At 36.6% G+C, this 15,134-nt stretch overlaps 1 protein-coding gene across 11 annotated transcripts in view; it reads left to right on the top strand.

The window, feature by feature from the left end:
- Mef2c (myocyte enhancer factor 2C) overlaps positions 1–15,134 on the top strand; it is a 162,919-nt gene that overhangs the window by 111,818 nt on the left and 35,967 nt on the right. For 8 of the 11 annotated variants that reach the window (XM_042691010.1, XM_042691013.1, XM_042691014.1 and 5 more), the window contains exons 4-6: positions 2,695–2,838; positions 11,987–12,173; positions 14,327–14,374. In XM_042691010.1, coding sequence (XP_042546944.1) covers positions 2,695–2,838; positions 11,987–12,173; positions 14,327–14,374 — 379 coding nt within the window. Of the gene's footprint in view, positions 1–2,694; positions 2,839–2,899; positions 3,038–11,986; positions 12,174–14,326; positions 14,375–15,134 lie in introns of all 11 variants that reach the window. The other 3 variants (XM_042691018.1, XM_042691020.1, XM_042691021.1) reach the window with 2 other exon arrangements.

Consider the following 15,134-nt stretch of genomic DNA (forward strand, 5'->3'; position numbering starts at 1 on the left):
AGTTTCAAGGCCTCGCACCTATTAGGCCGGCACTCTACTGCTGAACTACACCTCCAGCCCTTTTTGCCCTGGTTAACTTTGAGATAGGGTCTTACTTCCTGCCCCTGTATGCATACTCGGGCCACAATCTACTTATTTTAGACTTTCTCTCTCAGCTAGCATACCCAATATATGCACAACTCTGCTTAGAGCTGAGAAGGGAATCTCGTGGATTTTTCTTCCTGGGCTGGCCTCAGACTTCTATATCTTCCCAATTTCAGCCTCCTAAGTAGCTTTGATTACAGGTATGAGCCACTGGCATCTAGCTATATCCTAAGTGATTTCTTGTGAAAATATGAGTACAATACAAGACCCTTAAAAAATTAACCTTAAAATCTCAAGGATACACAGAGATGAAGTCAGAAGCACATCATAATACAGCAAGCAGTTATCAACCAGAAGAAATCTCTTGTAGTTGAGATAATGCTAATATGAGCTAGGAAGTTAAGAAAATCAGACTATTCTGATAAGGAGTAGTGGCTTATAGTATTATTGTAGGGAACTTCTACAAGCTGATGACTGTAGATGACTATAGATCCATGATAGGGGGACAGGTGGCCCCACCAATTCCTGATTATAAATGTATATTTTTTCCATCTTGTGTCAAAATATTCGTTTTAATATTCAAACATTTTACCACATAATAAGCTGTAACCATATGTTTATTTGTTATATTATACCACTATAACATTAATAAATATTTACAGTACTATAAGGCATCCTAGATGTTTAAGAAATAGTAGCTCTCTACTTGATCTCTTAATAGAAATTTTCACCTTCTCAGAAACTTAGGAATATTATACTTATTACACCTTGATGAGAGCCAAGAAGTTTAAAAAAATCCTGAGACTGACACTCCTTTTTAAACTCAAGTTGTTTTATTTATCTTCCCCAATTGCATGAATTAAAGATGGAGTGTTATCTCAGCTTTCAATTCCTTCACTGGATGTTGCAGCTTTTGCTTTATTTGTTTGTGCATTCTGTCTTTAATAAAGATGAGCTCTGCTGAACTTTCCATTAATGAGAGACACATAGGTACACATCTCTTTGCAACTGATCCTGGTAGTTAATACCAGGGAAATTAACAACTGTTGTTAGTCTGTTAATAATTAAAATAGTGAGCTTTGTGCTGAATCTCATGGTTTTATGCTCTCTAAAAACATAACAGTATCTCTGTACATCTGATTGTGTGCAATAAGTTGACAACCATCATTAAAAAAGAAAACATCAGGACTCCAAAGTCATACTTTTTCAAACTCCTGCTCTGTTATATTAGTATTTATTCTTCAGTGACAGCTGAAAACAAAACCAGATCTATATCCAGTAGACAGGAGGTTCATGATAACACTGACATTTTCTTTTTTTAGTATATTTTTATTGTAAAAATACTGTACAGAGGGGTTACAGTTACATGAGCAAGGTAATGAGTACACTTCTTATCAGGCAATGTTACCCCCTCATTTGTTTTTCCCCTACCATCCCTTCCCTCCCACCTCCCTAGCTCCTCTATCCCCCACCCCAAGCTATAAAGTTAGTTTTCAACATAGTGTGTTGTATATCTCATTGTTACAATGGGTCAACCTGTATCCTTATTTCAGTATTTTGTTATTTCCCTTCCCCTCCTCAAATTAGAAAAACGTATATACAAGGTGCAGGCCACCGGAATCAAATACAGTGAAAACATGGGTTATACCATGGGGGAAGGACATACAAAAGGAACAAAAAAAATCACACAGTACATTATAAGTACATTAAAAACAATAGCAACAGATATAAAAACGTCTTGTGTCCCTATCCAAAAGGTCAAAAGCTATGCACATCTGAACATATAAGATGATGCTAAGCAACACTGACACTTTCTTGGGTCAGAAGACAGTCTCAGGGATCCTGCTCAGCCAGAACCAGGAAAAACAGTTGTTATTTGGTAGTTACTTACTTGGTTATTTGCAATACTCTTTAGATTCCTTACCCAGCTCAGGATAATGAAGCCCTAATTTCAGCTGTTCTGACTTTTCATCCAGCTAATGTTTAGGGGATAACTTCTTGGTATTCTAAGTGTCAATGCAAATTTTCACAGTCTCCAGAACTCTAACAAACAAAGGTAATTATCCAAATGACAGCCATCCAAACATTCTTATCTGTGCTTACTGAGACTGTTAGCTGGGTTTTCTTTTGCCATTAAGTGATTGGTATAGGATGAGAGGCAGGACGCCATTAGTCATTATGTTAAATTCAGTGGTATATTCGCAACATTTTTGCATTCGTCCTCATCACAAATTCTAAAATTGTGTCATATTTGTAATTCTAAATTTTCTGTGGGTAAAAACAGTATTACAATTTGGCGCATTAATTGTACTCTGCTGGAATTGTTTTTCAGTCGATATTTCTAGATAATTTCCACATCACAAAACTTCAGCCCTCTTTGTTCACTGATGGAATTAAACTACAAAAGGCATGTTTCCTGTGAAATTTGTTCACCTGCTGGTGAACACTCTGAAATGACTCATGCTTTCTCTCTGTTATGTCTTTTTTCTAATGTCATATAGCATATGTAATAACCCAAAACTCTATCGACAGCTTGAATTTCTATATCATCTGTGAATGTCTCCTACAGCTTTTGTCTAGGTCTGAACTTTCCAAATTATGTTGTTTCAGACGTTAAGAAAGAAGGGCCTTAATGGCTGTGACAGCCCTGATCCGGATGCGGACGATTCAGTAGGTCACAGCCCTGAGTCTGAGGACAAGTACAGAAAAATTAATGAAGACATTGATCTAATGATCAGCAGGCAAAGATTGTGTGTAAGTACTCGAAACATCCTTCATTTTTTTTTTACTCTTGGTATTTCTCTGAACCTGGCAGGCATTGAACAAGAAAGAAAACAAAGGCTGTGAAAGCCCTGATCCTGATTCCTCTTATGCACTCACCCCACGCACTGAAGAAAAATACAAAAAAATTAATGAAGAATTTGATAATATGATCAAGAGTCATAAAATTCCTGTAAGTACCAAAGGTAGATGGCTGGTCTGCTGATAACCGCTGCAGTAACATACCTTAACCCTGTCAGTGATGGCTTGCTCTAAGAAGCCCTGAAAAGTCAGATAAAATAGCCATCTCATCCTACAGCAGTGCATTTAAAAAAGCAAACACTGCGGGATACTGAAATTACATAATCTCAAAACGTTGCCATTGAGAAGTTCACTCAGACATAGAGCAATTCACAAGAGGAAGAGAAAGATCTATGGGACACACCCTAAATTTGCACAGTCTTTTAAAACACACTTCCTGCAAGTCACAATATACTAGTAAAACAGCAAATAAGTAGTTTAAAGATGTTCTGTGAATACACAGATATACATTATAGGTGGTGATCAGATACGCAAGTTGGAACTGTAATCTTTTCATGTAAACTGGCAATCCTCACCTACATAAAAGCTGATTTCTAAACAAAACTTCAACCCTGTTGTTGAAATTCAACAACAGCACTGAAGGGTTAAAGCTAATGCTTGCTTCGGGAAACAGACTGCATGAGATCTCATGGTAAGATTCCAAGGTTTGTGTGCTGCAGTGAATTTTAAAGCTTTCATCAGAATATTATCTGCTTTGACTACACCAACATTTCCCATGCTTAACATTTGGCTAAAATTTTTCTTAACCAAATCAGAAATTTCTAACAATTGGTCATATGCCTTGCCAGATATTTAAGAGAAATAACTCTGCATGTATTATTTTGTTTGTTCACATGTTTGGAAGACGGGAAGTATGTAACATCTGTATTTTGGTTGTCAAACATGGTTTATTTTATGGCATAATGGAAATAACTAATGTTAGTGTATGAACTGTAATTGTACAGGCTCCTTAGTAGGTAATGAATTCATTTTTGGAAAAGTATATTATCTGAGAACTAAAAAAAAAAAAAAAACACAGCCTAAACTTGTGTATTGAGGATAACACTGCAGTGAACATATGTTTTGTGGATTATACATGCAGATATATGGGAGCAAAAGCTCTAGGACAAATCCACAGCATCACTCACCAGAGAAATTAATGTTTTTCCATAACAGGTACACATTCAGCTTGTATTGGATTACACTGAACCATGTAAAACTTATTAGCAAAATGAACTCAGATCAAAAATCCTATCCTCATAAATACATGTCCTTTTGAATAAAATGTCAACGATATAATTTTGTTAAATCCAATTTTATTTTTGTCGGTCATGGGTCTGGAACTCTGGGCCTGGGCACTGTCCCTCAGCTCTTCAGTTCAATGCTAATGCTTTACTACTTGAGCCACGGCAACACTTCTGGTTTTCTGGTGGTTTATCAGAGATAAGTCTCATGGACTATCCTGCCCGGGCTGGCTTTGATCCACGATCCTCATCCTGAGTAGCTAGGATTACAGGTGTGAGCCACTGGCACCTGACTCTAAATCTAAAATTTTATCACCCTGTATCATAAGAGAAAACTCTAATGAGGATGTTGTACAACCTTAAAGGTTTCACAAACTCAAGTACCATATGCAGCACATTCCGTGTGCACAATTAATCCAATGAAATATTCCTTATTATATACAGCCTCATATATTTATTACCAACACCAGAATTCTTCAGTTATGAAATGGTATTGGGATTTTCATTTGCCCAGAACTTTCAGTTCTTATAGGCTGATTTTTTTCTAAATTTATACTTGTATTTACTATATTACATATATATTTATATTATGCTAGTTCAGAACTGCTATATACAAAGTAGGATTCAAGGCAAAACACACTCAATGTTTCAGGTAGAAGGGAAATGTCCTGCCTAATTAGGAAAGAGGCAAAATCATGCAGTGCTGGAGATTTACTCCTCAAATTCCAGGAAATGCACATTTGACTGCTATCTGCATGGTTTAAGGTAAAAGACATGCCAGGCCCCTCACAGCATTTCACCCTGTCTTGCAAAGAGCTCAAATGCAAGATTCCTGATTTTTCATGAGGTACAGTGGTGTGGGACAGGAAGATGACAAACCACATGAAAGTTCATGGGCAGCGCTGTTAGGAATCACGCAGCTCCCAGCGGTACCACAGAATCCTTGTGTCTTTACTAAGTGTTTCAGTTTCCACGATGCAAAACCAAGTTTTGACACATGGCTCTCAGTTGCTGGAAGTCAGTTTTGTTGAAAGTTTCCACAGCTGCTAAAACATTTATGGCAGGGCCAAGACACTCTGCCCTTTGTGTGCAGAAAGTGTCTCCACCTCTAAAAACATCACAAGATTGTTTTCCTATTTCGAAGACCCAGTTTGAAGAGTTTCCCTTTTAAAACAGAAATTTTAATATTTCAGTCACCTGTTGGCATAATATAATGTAAGCCCATATTCCTCAATTACATGAAATAATTCATGGGTGATTTGGAATCTTGTCATGCAGCATTTCCTCATGCTGGGTTTGCCATGCTTCGCACAGCAAGCAAAAACAGCTCCATTTAACCAACCAAGAGTTAGGAACTAAGCTGAATGAGGTAGAAGTAAATTCAAGATTAGTTGAGAGTAAAGAAAAAACAAAGAAGTGGGGGGGGGGAGACAGTATAACTTCTTGAAATAATGTACTGAGAAGAGAAAGAAATGATGTTGTACCTAGGAGTTATAATGAAAAATTACTTAAAGTTACATTTATGCAGAGATAGAATGCTTGAAGAAAGAAAGAGAGAGAGAGAGAAAGAAAGGAAGGAAGGAAGGAAGGAAGGAAGGAAGGAAGGAAGGAAGGAAGGAAGGAAGGAAGGGGGAGAGAGAAGAAAGAAAGAAAGAAAGAAAGAAAGAAAGAAAGAAAGAAAGAAAGAAAGAAAGAAAGAAAGAAAGAAAGAAAGAAAGAAAGAAAGAAAGAAAGAAAGAAAGAAAGAAAGAAAGAGAAAGAAAGAAAGAAAGAAAGGAAGGAAGGAGGAAAGAAAGAGAGAGAAAGAGAGAGAGGAAGGGAGGGAGGGAGGAAGGAAGAAAGGAAAAGAGAAAGCTGAGTATGTGGATCTGATGGGAACAAGGTGACACAACTCTTCAAGAAGACAGGATGAAGATGGACCCGACACAGGTGTAGTTCTGGTGAGGGATGGTTATGGTGAAGCCAAAGGGGACCATGTAATGACTGTATTGGACTTTATATCAATTGTGAGAGAACATAGAGCAAATACTAAAAAGATCAGAGAATAAGGACAGTCTCACATTTTGAGGATTGTAGGGACCTGCCACACTCTGCAGTCAGCCTTGATGAAATTTAGATACCAGTACTGGGTAGTCAGTAGTTATCAGAGTTGTCAGAGTTATGTGATTTGTCTTCCTCTCCTAGGGGCTCTACAGCCTTGTAATTGTTGTTTGTGACTTAAGGCTATCATTATTAATAGAAGAGGGAAGTGGGGGGGGGGGTGAGGGGATGAGAGAGAGAGAAACAGATGGGAAGAGAGAGAGAGGAGAGAGACTCAGTTCAATTGTTTGTATTAAATAGAAGCCCTCTTAAAATATTTTATTGAAAATGAACTATTTGATGATATTCGTGTCGGTACTGGGGTTTGAACTCAAGGTCTATGCACTATCCCTTAGCTTTTTATTGCTCAAGGATGGTACTCTACTACTTGAGCCACAGCTCTACTTCCAGCTTTTTGGTGAATGGAGATAAGAATCTCTCTTAGACTTTCCTGTACCAACTGGCTTCAAACCCTAATTCTCAAGTCTCAGCACCTGAGTTACTAGGATTACAAATGTGGACAATCAACACCTGATTTATTACTTGATTTTATTATCAGACTTATTTTGTCATAAGTTTGGGGAAATTGTGTTTTGTCAAATATCCTTTAGACGATGCTGAGGTAGTTCAATAACCATTATCACCTTAGTTAGGGATTGAAAGTAAAAAAAATTAGCTATCGCTTAGTCTGCATCTCCTAAAGCCAAAAGAACTTGGTGGGTGTGAAACCTAGCCCTGTGTTCAGACTGCTGGGCCTCATGATCGGTTCTGCCACTGTGATCTTGAAACTCCTGAAAGGAGTGGGGAGGGGTTAAGTAGGGTAAAGAGGTAGAAAATGAAAAGAAAAAGATAGGAGAATGTAGCCAAAAATTCAATATATATACTACAAAATTTAAGAAAAGTGAGAGAAGGATTATGCTGGGAGGTATGGGTATGGAGACATTGAGACACACTGTATTCATAAACCGCTTTGTTGCATGGCAACTCCTTTGTTCAAATACTTAAAGAAAATAAAAATAGTTTTAATACTTAATTCTTTTAAACAAGAACTCTTCCACCTTTTCACTCTGTACTTGATCTTGCAAATCATATACCCAGTCCAGCCTACAGAATGTAATTTACCTTCATCACCCAAAGCCTGCCTTTCTGACTTGAGAGTTCTAAAAATTTGCAGCCTAGGCCTGAGATCTTTGCAAGTTTGAAATGTTAAGCTACTCTCCAGCCTTAGTTTTCTATGTAACATTTTTTGATGTAGATCTTTAAAGTTTCCCAATGTTGAAAAGTCAAAAAGAAAAAAAAAAAACAATGCCAATTTCTTGGAAGCAGTTATATGCTGCAATAAACTCTACATTTCCCCCAAAATTTTCAAAGTTGTTCAGTCTCTGTATGTGTGTAACCATTTCATGCTCAGATGAGGAAATCGAGGTCAAGGGAGATCAAATGACTTGCCTCATTATGTGACAAATTATTATATAACTGTAACTGTAACAGATTTCTGATTGAAAAGTACTTGTTTTTTTCTAAGTGATCTTCTGACTGTAGTCATATTCAAGCCTGCAATTCAGTTCCAAATTATCACAGGTAGTTCCTAATGCAGATTTTTTAAAAAAGAAAGAGATTGCAAATGATATTGGCATATTTTATGAATTCCAAATATTTGAAGTATACTCTGATAACAAAATTCTGACTGTCATTTGGCTAATACAAATTTATTTCATAATAATCATTATTAAATTGGTTTTGATCCTAAATGTTAGAAACTAAATAATTATTGAGAATTACGGTCAGAAGATGGGAGGAATAAAGTGGATTTTTCACTGAACTGATTGCTATGAAAGTTCAAAATTTATGGCATAATTATTAATAATTAAATGAGTGTATTATCACCCAGGGATGGGGTGTATGAACTTTGCTCTCTAATGATAGGTGATCAAGATTCTATAGAATATTCAGGGAAGATATAGTTTTGTAGCTAATCTTTAGGTGCTCAGAAACAGTGACATGTTTATAACCATTTACATTGTGTAAAAATGAATACATCTATAACCATAAGATAGCTTTATGGACACTGATTAAATATGAACAAAAGGAGTTTGTATGGTTTATGTTTTCCTAAGATTTCACCCACATTCCATGAAAACCTGCTGAGTTTATTATTTATGTGGTTCACAAATAACAGGGTAGTAATACCCAGCAATTATTTGTTTAAGGAACAGTTTCTGGTTACAATAGATTATTTCTCTCAAAAAACTTACAATGGCCAGGCACTGGTAGCTCACACCTATAATATTAGCTACTCAGGAGGCTGAGATATGATGATCGTAATTCAAAGCTAGCCTGAGCAGGAAAGTCCTTGAGACTCTTATCTCCAATTAACTACCAGAAAACTGTAAGTGGCACTGTGGCTTAAAAGTGGTAGAGAACCAGTCTTAAGCATAAAAGCTCAGGGACAGGCCCTGAGTTCAAGCCCCACATCATCATCATCATCATCATCATCATCATCATCATCATCATCAACAACAACAACAAAAACCTTACAGTGTATTGTCCAATGATTTTATATCAAAATCAAAACTCTCTGCCACATGCTAGGTGATCTTGCATAACTTACCCAAATCTTACCAATTTAGAAAGGAAGCATTAAATCTGCAATGAAGGAATGCTGAAAGGTTTGCATCACATTGAAAATATAAATTAAACAGTCTTGCACCTGCTCAATGACTAACATTCAGTATATTATAGACGTTGTTTTTCTTGCTCGTTCTGGGGGCTAGAACTCAGGGTATGGGCACTGTCCCTGAGCTTCTATTTTTGCTCAAAGTTAGCACTTTACCACTGAAGCCACACCCCACTTCAGACTTTTTGTAGTTACAGAGAGATAAGAGTCTCACAAGCTTCTGTACACCAGCTCATTTCACCTCACATCTCAGCCTAGGTTACAGGTGTGAGCCACTGGTCCTTAGCTTCTATTTGTGTATTAGTATTGTGACTTGCTACTCATTTCATGTAAGAAAAGTAGAGTAGGCTTAGGGTTGCCTTACAGCAAGACTTTAAAACTTTGATTGCAGAATACATTGGGTGACCAATATTCTAAAGGACCAACATTCTACAAGATGGGAAAGAGGTTGGGAGCAAGGCAAGATTGGAGAGGGGTAAAGGGAGCAAGGTGAGCAGGATTAAATAGGGTGTTAGAGAGCTAGGAGTATGGCTCAAGTGGTACAGCAGCTATCTAGCAAGCATGAGACCTCAGCTCAAGACCAGTAACATCTAAAACACGTAGACACTTGACCACACACATTTAAGGGTGATCAAAATTTGTTTCTTTAAGAAGGGAAGGTGTCTAGCCAAGATTTGGAGGAGCTAACGAGGAGTTAACCATTGTAATGAGTCAAGAATGATAAAGGGAGGGGCAGATTGACAGATGAGATAATAGGAGTTGGTCAAAGCTGGACTTTGTAGAAGCTCCTTTTATTCTGAGCATGATGAAAGGCTCATAGGGTTCAATACACCCCACCAGCATTGTGACTCTCAAAGATACTGAGAAGACTACCCCGAATACTCCCACCTCTGTGGAGTACCACAGCTCTGGGTCTAGAGAGGTAATGGTGTGGCCTAACATCATGATACGATTGGCAAACTCAAAAGGGTTTATAAAAAAGGACCATGTACCCTGGGAGAGAGTTAAAAGAGCCTAGTACATTTTTGCTTTAGTTGTTCTTATGTTAGCATCTCACATTTGTGCCTAGTTCCAGCCTCAGACCATCATGAGCCTTCTACCTGTGCCTCACAGGTAGCTAGCCGAGATTCAGATGTCCACCAACATACTGGGCTTATTTATTGAGATGGTGTCTTGCTAATTTTTTGCCCAGACCATTATCTGACTTTCACTTCCCAAATACCCAAGGTTATAGGTGTGTATCACCAGCCTTTGGCTTTCTTGGACCATTAGTGAATGGATACAATATTTTATTCACTCTATAGTCATTGCAATACACACTAATACATACTGTTGTTTTTAAAAGGCTCTTGAAGCTAGGTGTTGGTGGCTCACACCTGTAGTCCTAGCTACTCAGAAGTCTGAAATCTAAGGATCGCGGTCTGAAGCCAGCCCTGGCAGAAAAGTCTGTGAGACTCTTATCTCTAATAAACTACTCAGAAAAAGCTGGAAGTAGTGCTGTGGCTCAAGTGGTAGAGCACTAGCCTTGAGCACATAGACACTTAGGGACAGTGCTCAGGCCCTGAGTTCAAGCCCCAGGACTGGCAAAAAAAGAAAAAGAAAAAAGAAAAAAGAGCTCTAGATATTTGGTCATGTATCCAGTCTTTGATTACTTATCAGATATTTGAGTTCCACTATGCCATGTGTATTTTCTGTTACCTCATTTAGAACAAATGAATGACCTAAAAGAGTATGTTTGAATTAAATTATCACTTGAGCATTTTTCTATTTGCCTTGAAAACAATGAAGAATCAAAGGCATATAAAAGGAAAAACTATGAAGTATTTACTCTTTTCAATATTTATATATCCAAGAACAGGAAATAGGAAGAAATAGGAGATGAAGACTGTGAGAGAAAAGCATTAACAAAGCACAGTCTCACAGTCTCAGAATCATAGTCACAGAGATACTGCAAGTAGGGTGATGCAGGCCAGCCATCCAGCCAGGAATGAGTAGTTGGTGTTAGCCCTAGAGAAAAAACTAGCAAAAATACACACACACACACACACACACACACACACACACACACACACACACACACACACACACACACACACACACACACACCTCTGAGGGCTTGTTTCAATCTGTGTTTGTCTATATATGAATATACAACTTTAAGAATGTGATAAGCTCTGATACCAGTAGTCTTCTGTTGATGGATTCAAGCAGTGATTTCATTTATAATGCTGAAAAAAAAGGAAAAAAATGTTTATAACTGAAATTAGTGCAAACAGAAACAGAAACATAATTTTACTTCGATTGCCAAAATAATACCCAAAAGTCAAGCACTGGGTCCTGAATTGCTCTAATTAGACATGCACACTGCTTCAGTTCACTAAACATTTGCTAACTTGCTCAGGATCTCGCCATGTGGCAGAGGTAGTGCATAGATACCAAAATGTGAAGCATCATATATTTTCTGAGCTATCATTTTAAATAAGAGTTATTGAATGATACTTGCTCTGTTGAAACCTGTATCTTAAAATGCCTATTATCTTTCGAGTTACTTTTAAAAGACAGACTTTTAAAAATAATAATTAAACTGTATGTGCTATTCACATGCTTGGAGATGATTTTATATCATTAAATTTCTGCATAAATATGCTTCAATAAGCAATTAAACCCAGGTTCTGGTTTGCATTTTAATCCCCCTTTTTCTCTGTGAAGTTATCATAATCATGTACCTTTGATCTTACAGTCATTCCTGGCATAAGATTCAAGTATCACAAATGAACAATTACTTGATAGAATGGAATTCAGAGACAATGGAGTCTAATGAAATGGGGCTTTGTTTTAAACAAAAGTGAAACCTTTTCTCATAGTTGCAAAGAGTTTGAAGCACATTAATGAAATCAATTTATGATTTCCCATCTCAAAAGCGCTTCTTAATGATCTTCTTCTTCACACCATGCAGAATTTGGAATGCTTGGAAAAGCAAATGCTATCTGGACTTGAGAGCGTCTGCCATTGTTCTCTTCACCTCCATTTTGAGGATTTCTCTTTTTCTCTCTCCCTACAGGCTGTTCCACCTCCCAATTTTGAGATGCCAGTTTCTATCCCAGTGTCCAGCCACAACAGTTTGGTTTACAGCAACCCTGTCAGCTCGCTGGGAAACCCCAACCTTTTGCCACTGGCCCACCCTTCTCTGCAAAGGAATAGTATGTCTCCAGGTGTGACACATCGGCCTCCAAGTGCAGGTAACACAGGTATGTCTCAGAAGAACATGATGGTTAACAAATCATTGGAAGAAAACATTTTGCAAAAGTCAAAGACTTTTATCTGTGAGATACATGTCGGTCACTCATTTTCTATTCCTTCATTGCTTAATTTCTGCCCCCTAGTATGTCTTCTAAACGATAAAGCCTAGGTCCTTTAGCGTACCTTTCAAAACATTTTATAATCTGCAATGTTTCTACGCAGACTATCACCTATCTTCTCAAGTGGCTATATTTTAATCACCTACTTTCTCAGATGAGATGTCAAATATCATGTCTACATATTTTCTGTTCTGATCCCCCATCTCCCACTTAAAATGTCGTTTTCCTTCTCACTACTTCTGTGAAACCTTTCCCTGTGTTATCTGATAGCAATTGTCCCATTTAGTTATCTACTATTATGGTTAATTTTCATTTACTTATACAATAACTCATCCTGCAAAGGACTTAAGGTGGAAAGGAAATGAGATAGGATGGCATGATTTCTAAGAAGTAAGGAACAAAAACAGAGCTGAGTTAGAAGTGGAGTTAAGATCAAATCGCAGACTCGCATACATTTATCATAATTTGTCTCTACAATTCCAAGATTCTTAAACTTGCATTGTCCTAGAGAAATGAAATGAGTGCTAAGGAAAAGGCTTCGCCATTCTTAGTACTCACATGAAGCTAAGTTCATTATGTTGTTCTGCACTGTTTCTCCACTGGATTTAAAGAATCTTGAAGGGATTCTTTATTTCCAAGTTGGCAGTGGGAAATAATTCACTGTATACTGCATATCACTAAGCCATTCCTTCATTTTTCTACAAGTAACATAAAAAAAATTGTATTTCTAAACCACATGTAGCAAACCATCATATATTTGTGTCTTATTTTTAAGAAAACACTCCTCTGGAAATTTTTAATAGATCTTAAGCATATTTAACTGCAGTAAAAGCAGCTTATTTGTGGAAGAGTTTTTTTTCTTTTACAAGACTTAATAAGTCTTGAGTCTGGGGAATACATATGAAGGACTTCATTGTGTAATTCTCTATGTCTTTAGTATTTTAAGTTTTTCATATCAATTTTCAGTAATCATATATAGTTCTTTGAAATCATGTTCTAAAACATTTCAGTTTCTTGTTTCAGAAACTCAAGCTCATTTTTAAAATTTGATACTTTGTTTTCAAAGCAGTATTCAATGGGAAATAATAAACATTGTTTGTAAAATGTAATGGATATTTCCTAACTCCAAAACCTGAGCCAAGTAATAATAATAAAATATCACCTAGAAGCAATTAGAAAATGAAGATGATAGTCTTACTATTTTTCCTGTCCTATTTCTTAAAATCTAGAAATAATTATCATATTCAGCATCTTATTGAAAGGCCCCAGTTCTCATAAATAAACATTATCAATGTTGTTTCTTAATTTAACAACGAATAAATACATGTTTCTAAATTTGTAGCAGTCAAAACTCATTGTGGGGAGAAAAACAAAGGAGAGGTAACAATGCTCAATAAGAAATGTACTTGTTACCTTACTGATGTAACTGTAACCTCTCTGAAAAGCATTTTTACAAGAAAATATAATTTTAACATAATGCATTGTGTCAGTACAATTCATGTTGAAAGTGTGGGTAAATTTATGAAATCAGAATTCTAGACAATTTTAGCATCAATTACAAAATTGATTATATATATATATATATATACATACATATATATATATATATATATATACATACATATATATATATATATATATATATATATGTTTAGAAAGACCTAGACTTCAATATGTAGTCTTCTGAGCAGCTAGAGCTTTAGTCTTAAAATTCTTTTTCTTTTTCCCTTTTTTCTTTATATGAAGCCTCAGCTTACACTAGAAATAGTAGAAATATAGAGACTATTCAAAGACTGAGTTTTAAAATGTAATCTTCCCTAGGGGAAAAAAAAAGATTCTGCAAAATGTCAGTGATTGAATTTATTTTTAACATTTGAGCACAGCATGTCACAGTAAAACAAATGTCAGCCATCTGACTTAGGTAGTACTTTACAAGTTTATGACTCTCTAGAGAGGACAAATACCGAGTTGCTAAAGGTAAAGCATTTTGTTCTGTGGGCCTTTAGCCTTTCTCCTTTTTGATTTTCCTCTTTTATCAACAGGTGGTCTGATGGGTGGAGACCTCACATCCGGTGCAGGCACCAGTGCAGGTAAGCAGAGACATCTGTACTGCAGCATGGGTCACTGGCCTGAATTCTACTAGATGATTTCCAGGAAGTCTTCTGAGTCGAGTAAGGTTGAGAGGTCTATGAGAGGCATGCGAAAATGACCCCAAGAATTCCTAAAGCTCTTTTAGAAGCAGGAGTGTATGGTTAAATAGTAACTTAGAAGAAAACCATTAACTGGGACCTTCCTTAATAAAACTTTGGCTGGTTTGCAGAGAATTGAATACTCTGATCCAATTAACTCAACCACAGAAACTTACCCTAGACATAGAGTACATTTAGCAAACCAGATGTTGTGTGTTCTCTGTTAATTATTTCTTATTAAATGTGAATCATTTTCTACCTAAAGAAGTACTAATGCTCTATACATTTCCAAGAGAAAGCACACAAAGAAACAGAGAGTATAACCCTATAACCATTCAATAGTACTAGTAATATAAACCCACATTTGCCATGAAAATGAGCTTTCAGAGAACACCAATATAATATATCCCCCAGTAGACTGTTAAATGCATTTCAGCTCTTAAGAACATCTTGCACAATGGACAATTGTCTCATCATATTTCTCCAGGTTTTTATATTAACTCTTAATATTGCAATTATTGAGATACTGGTGTCATTTTCAATGCAGTAGCAAGATAGCACAGTACTTTTAAATGCCAACTGTAGTTCACTACTAGTATAACAAGTAACCATGGTAATTTCTGCAGCTGGAACACACTATAGATTTAAAATACTAGGAGGC

The sequence above is a fragment of the Dipodomys spectabilis genome, unplaced genomic scaffold (assembly GCF_019054845.1).
Source record: "Dipodomys spectabilis isolate Male_0828 unplaced genomic scaffold, ASM1905484v1 ptg000140l, whole genome shotgun sequence".
NCBI classification, from domain to species: domain Eukaryota; kingdom Metazoa; phylum Chordata; class Mammalia; order Rodentia; family Heteromyidae; genus Dipodomys; species Dipodomys spectabilis.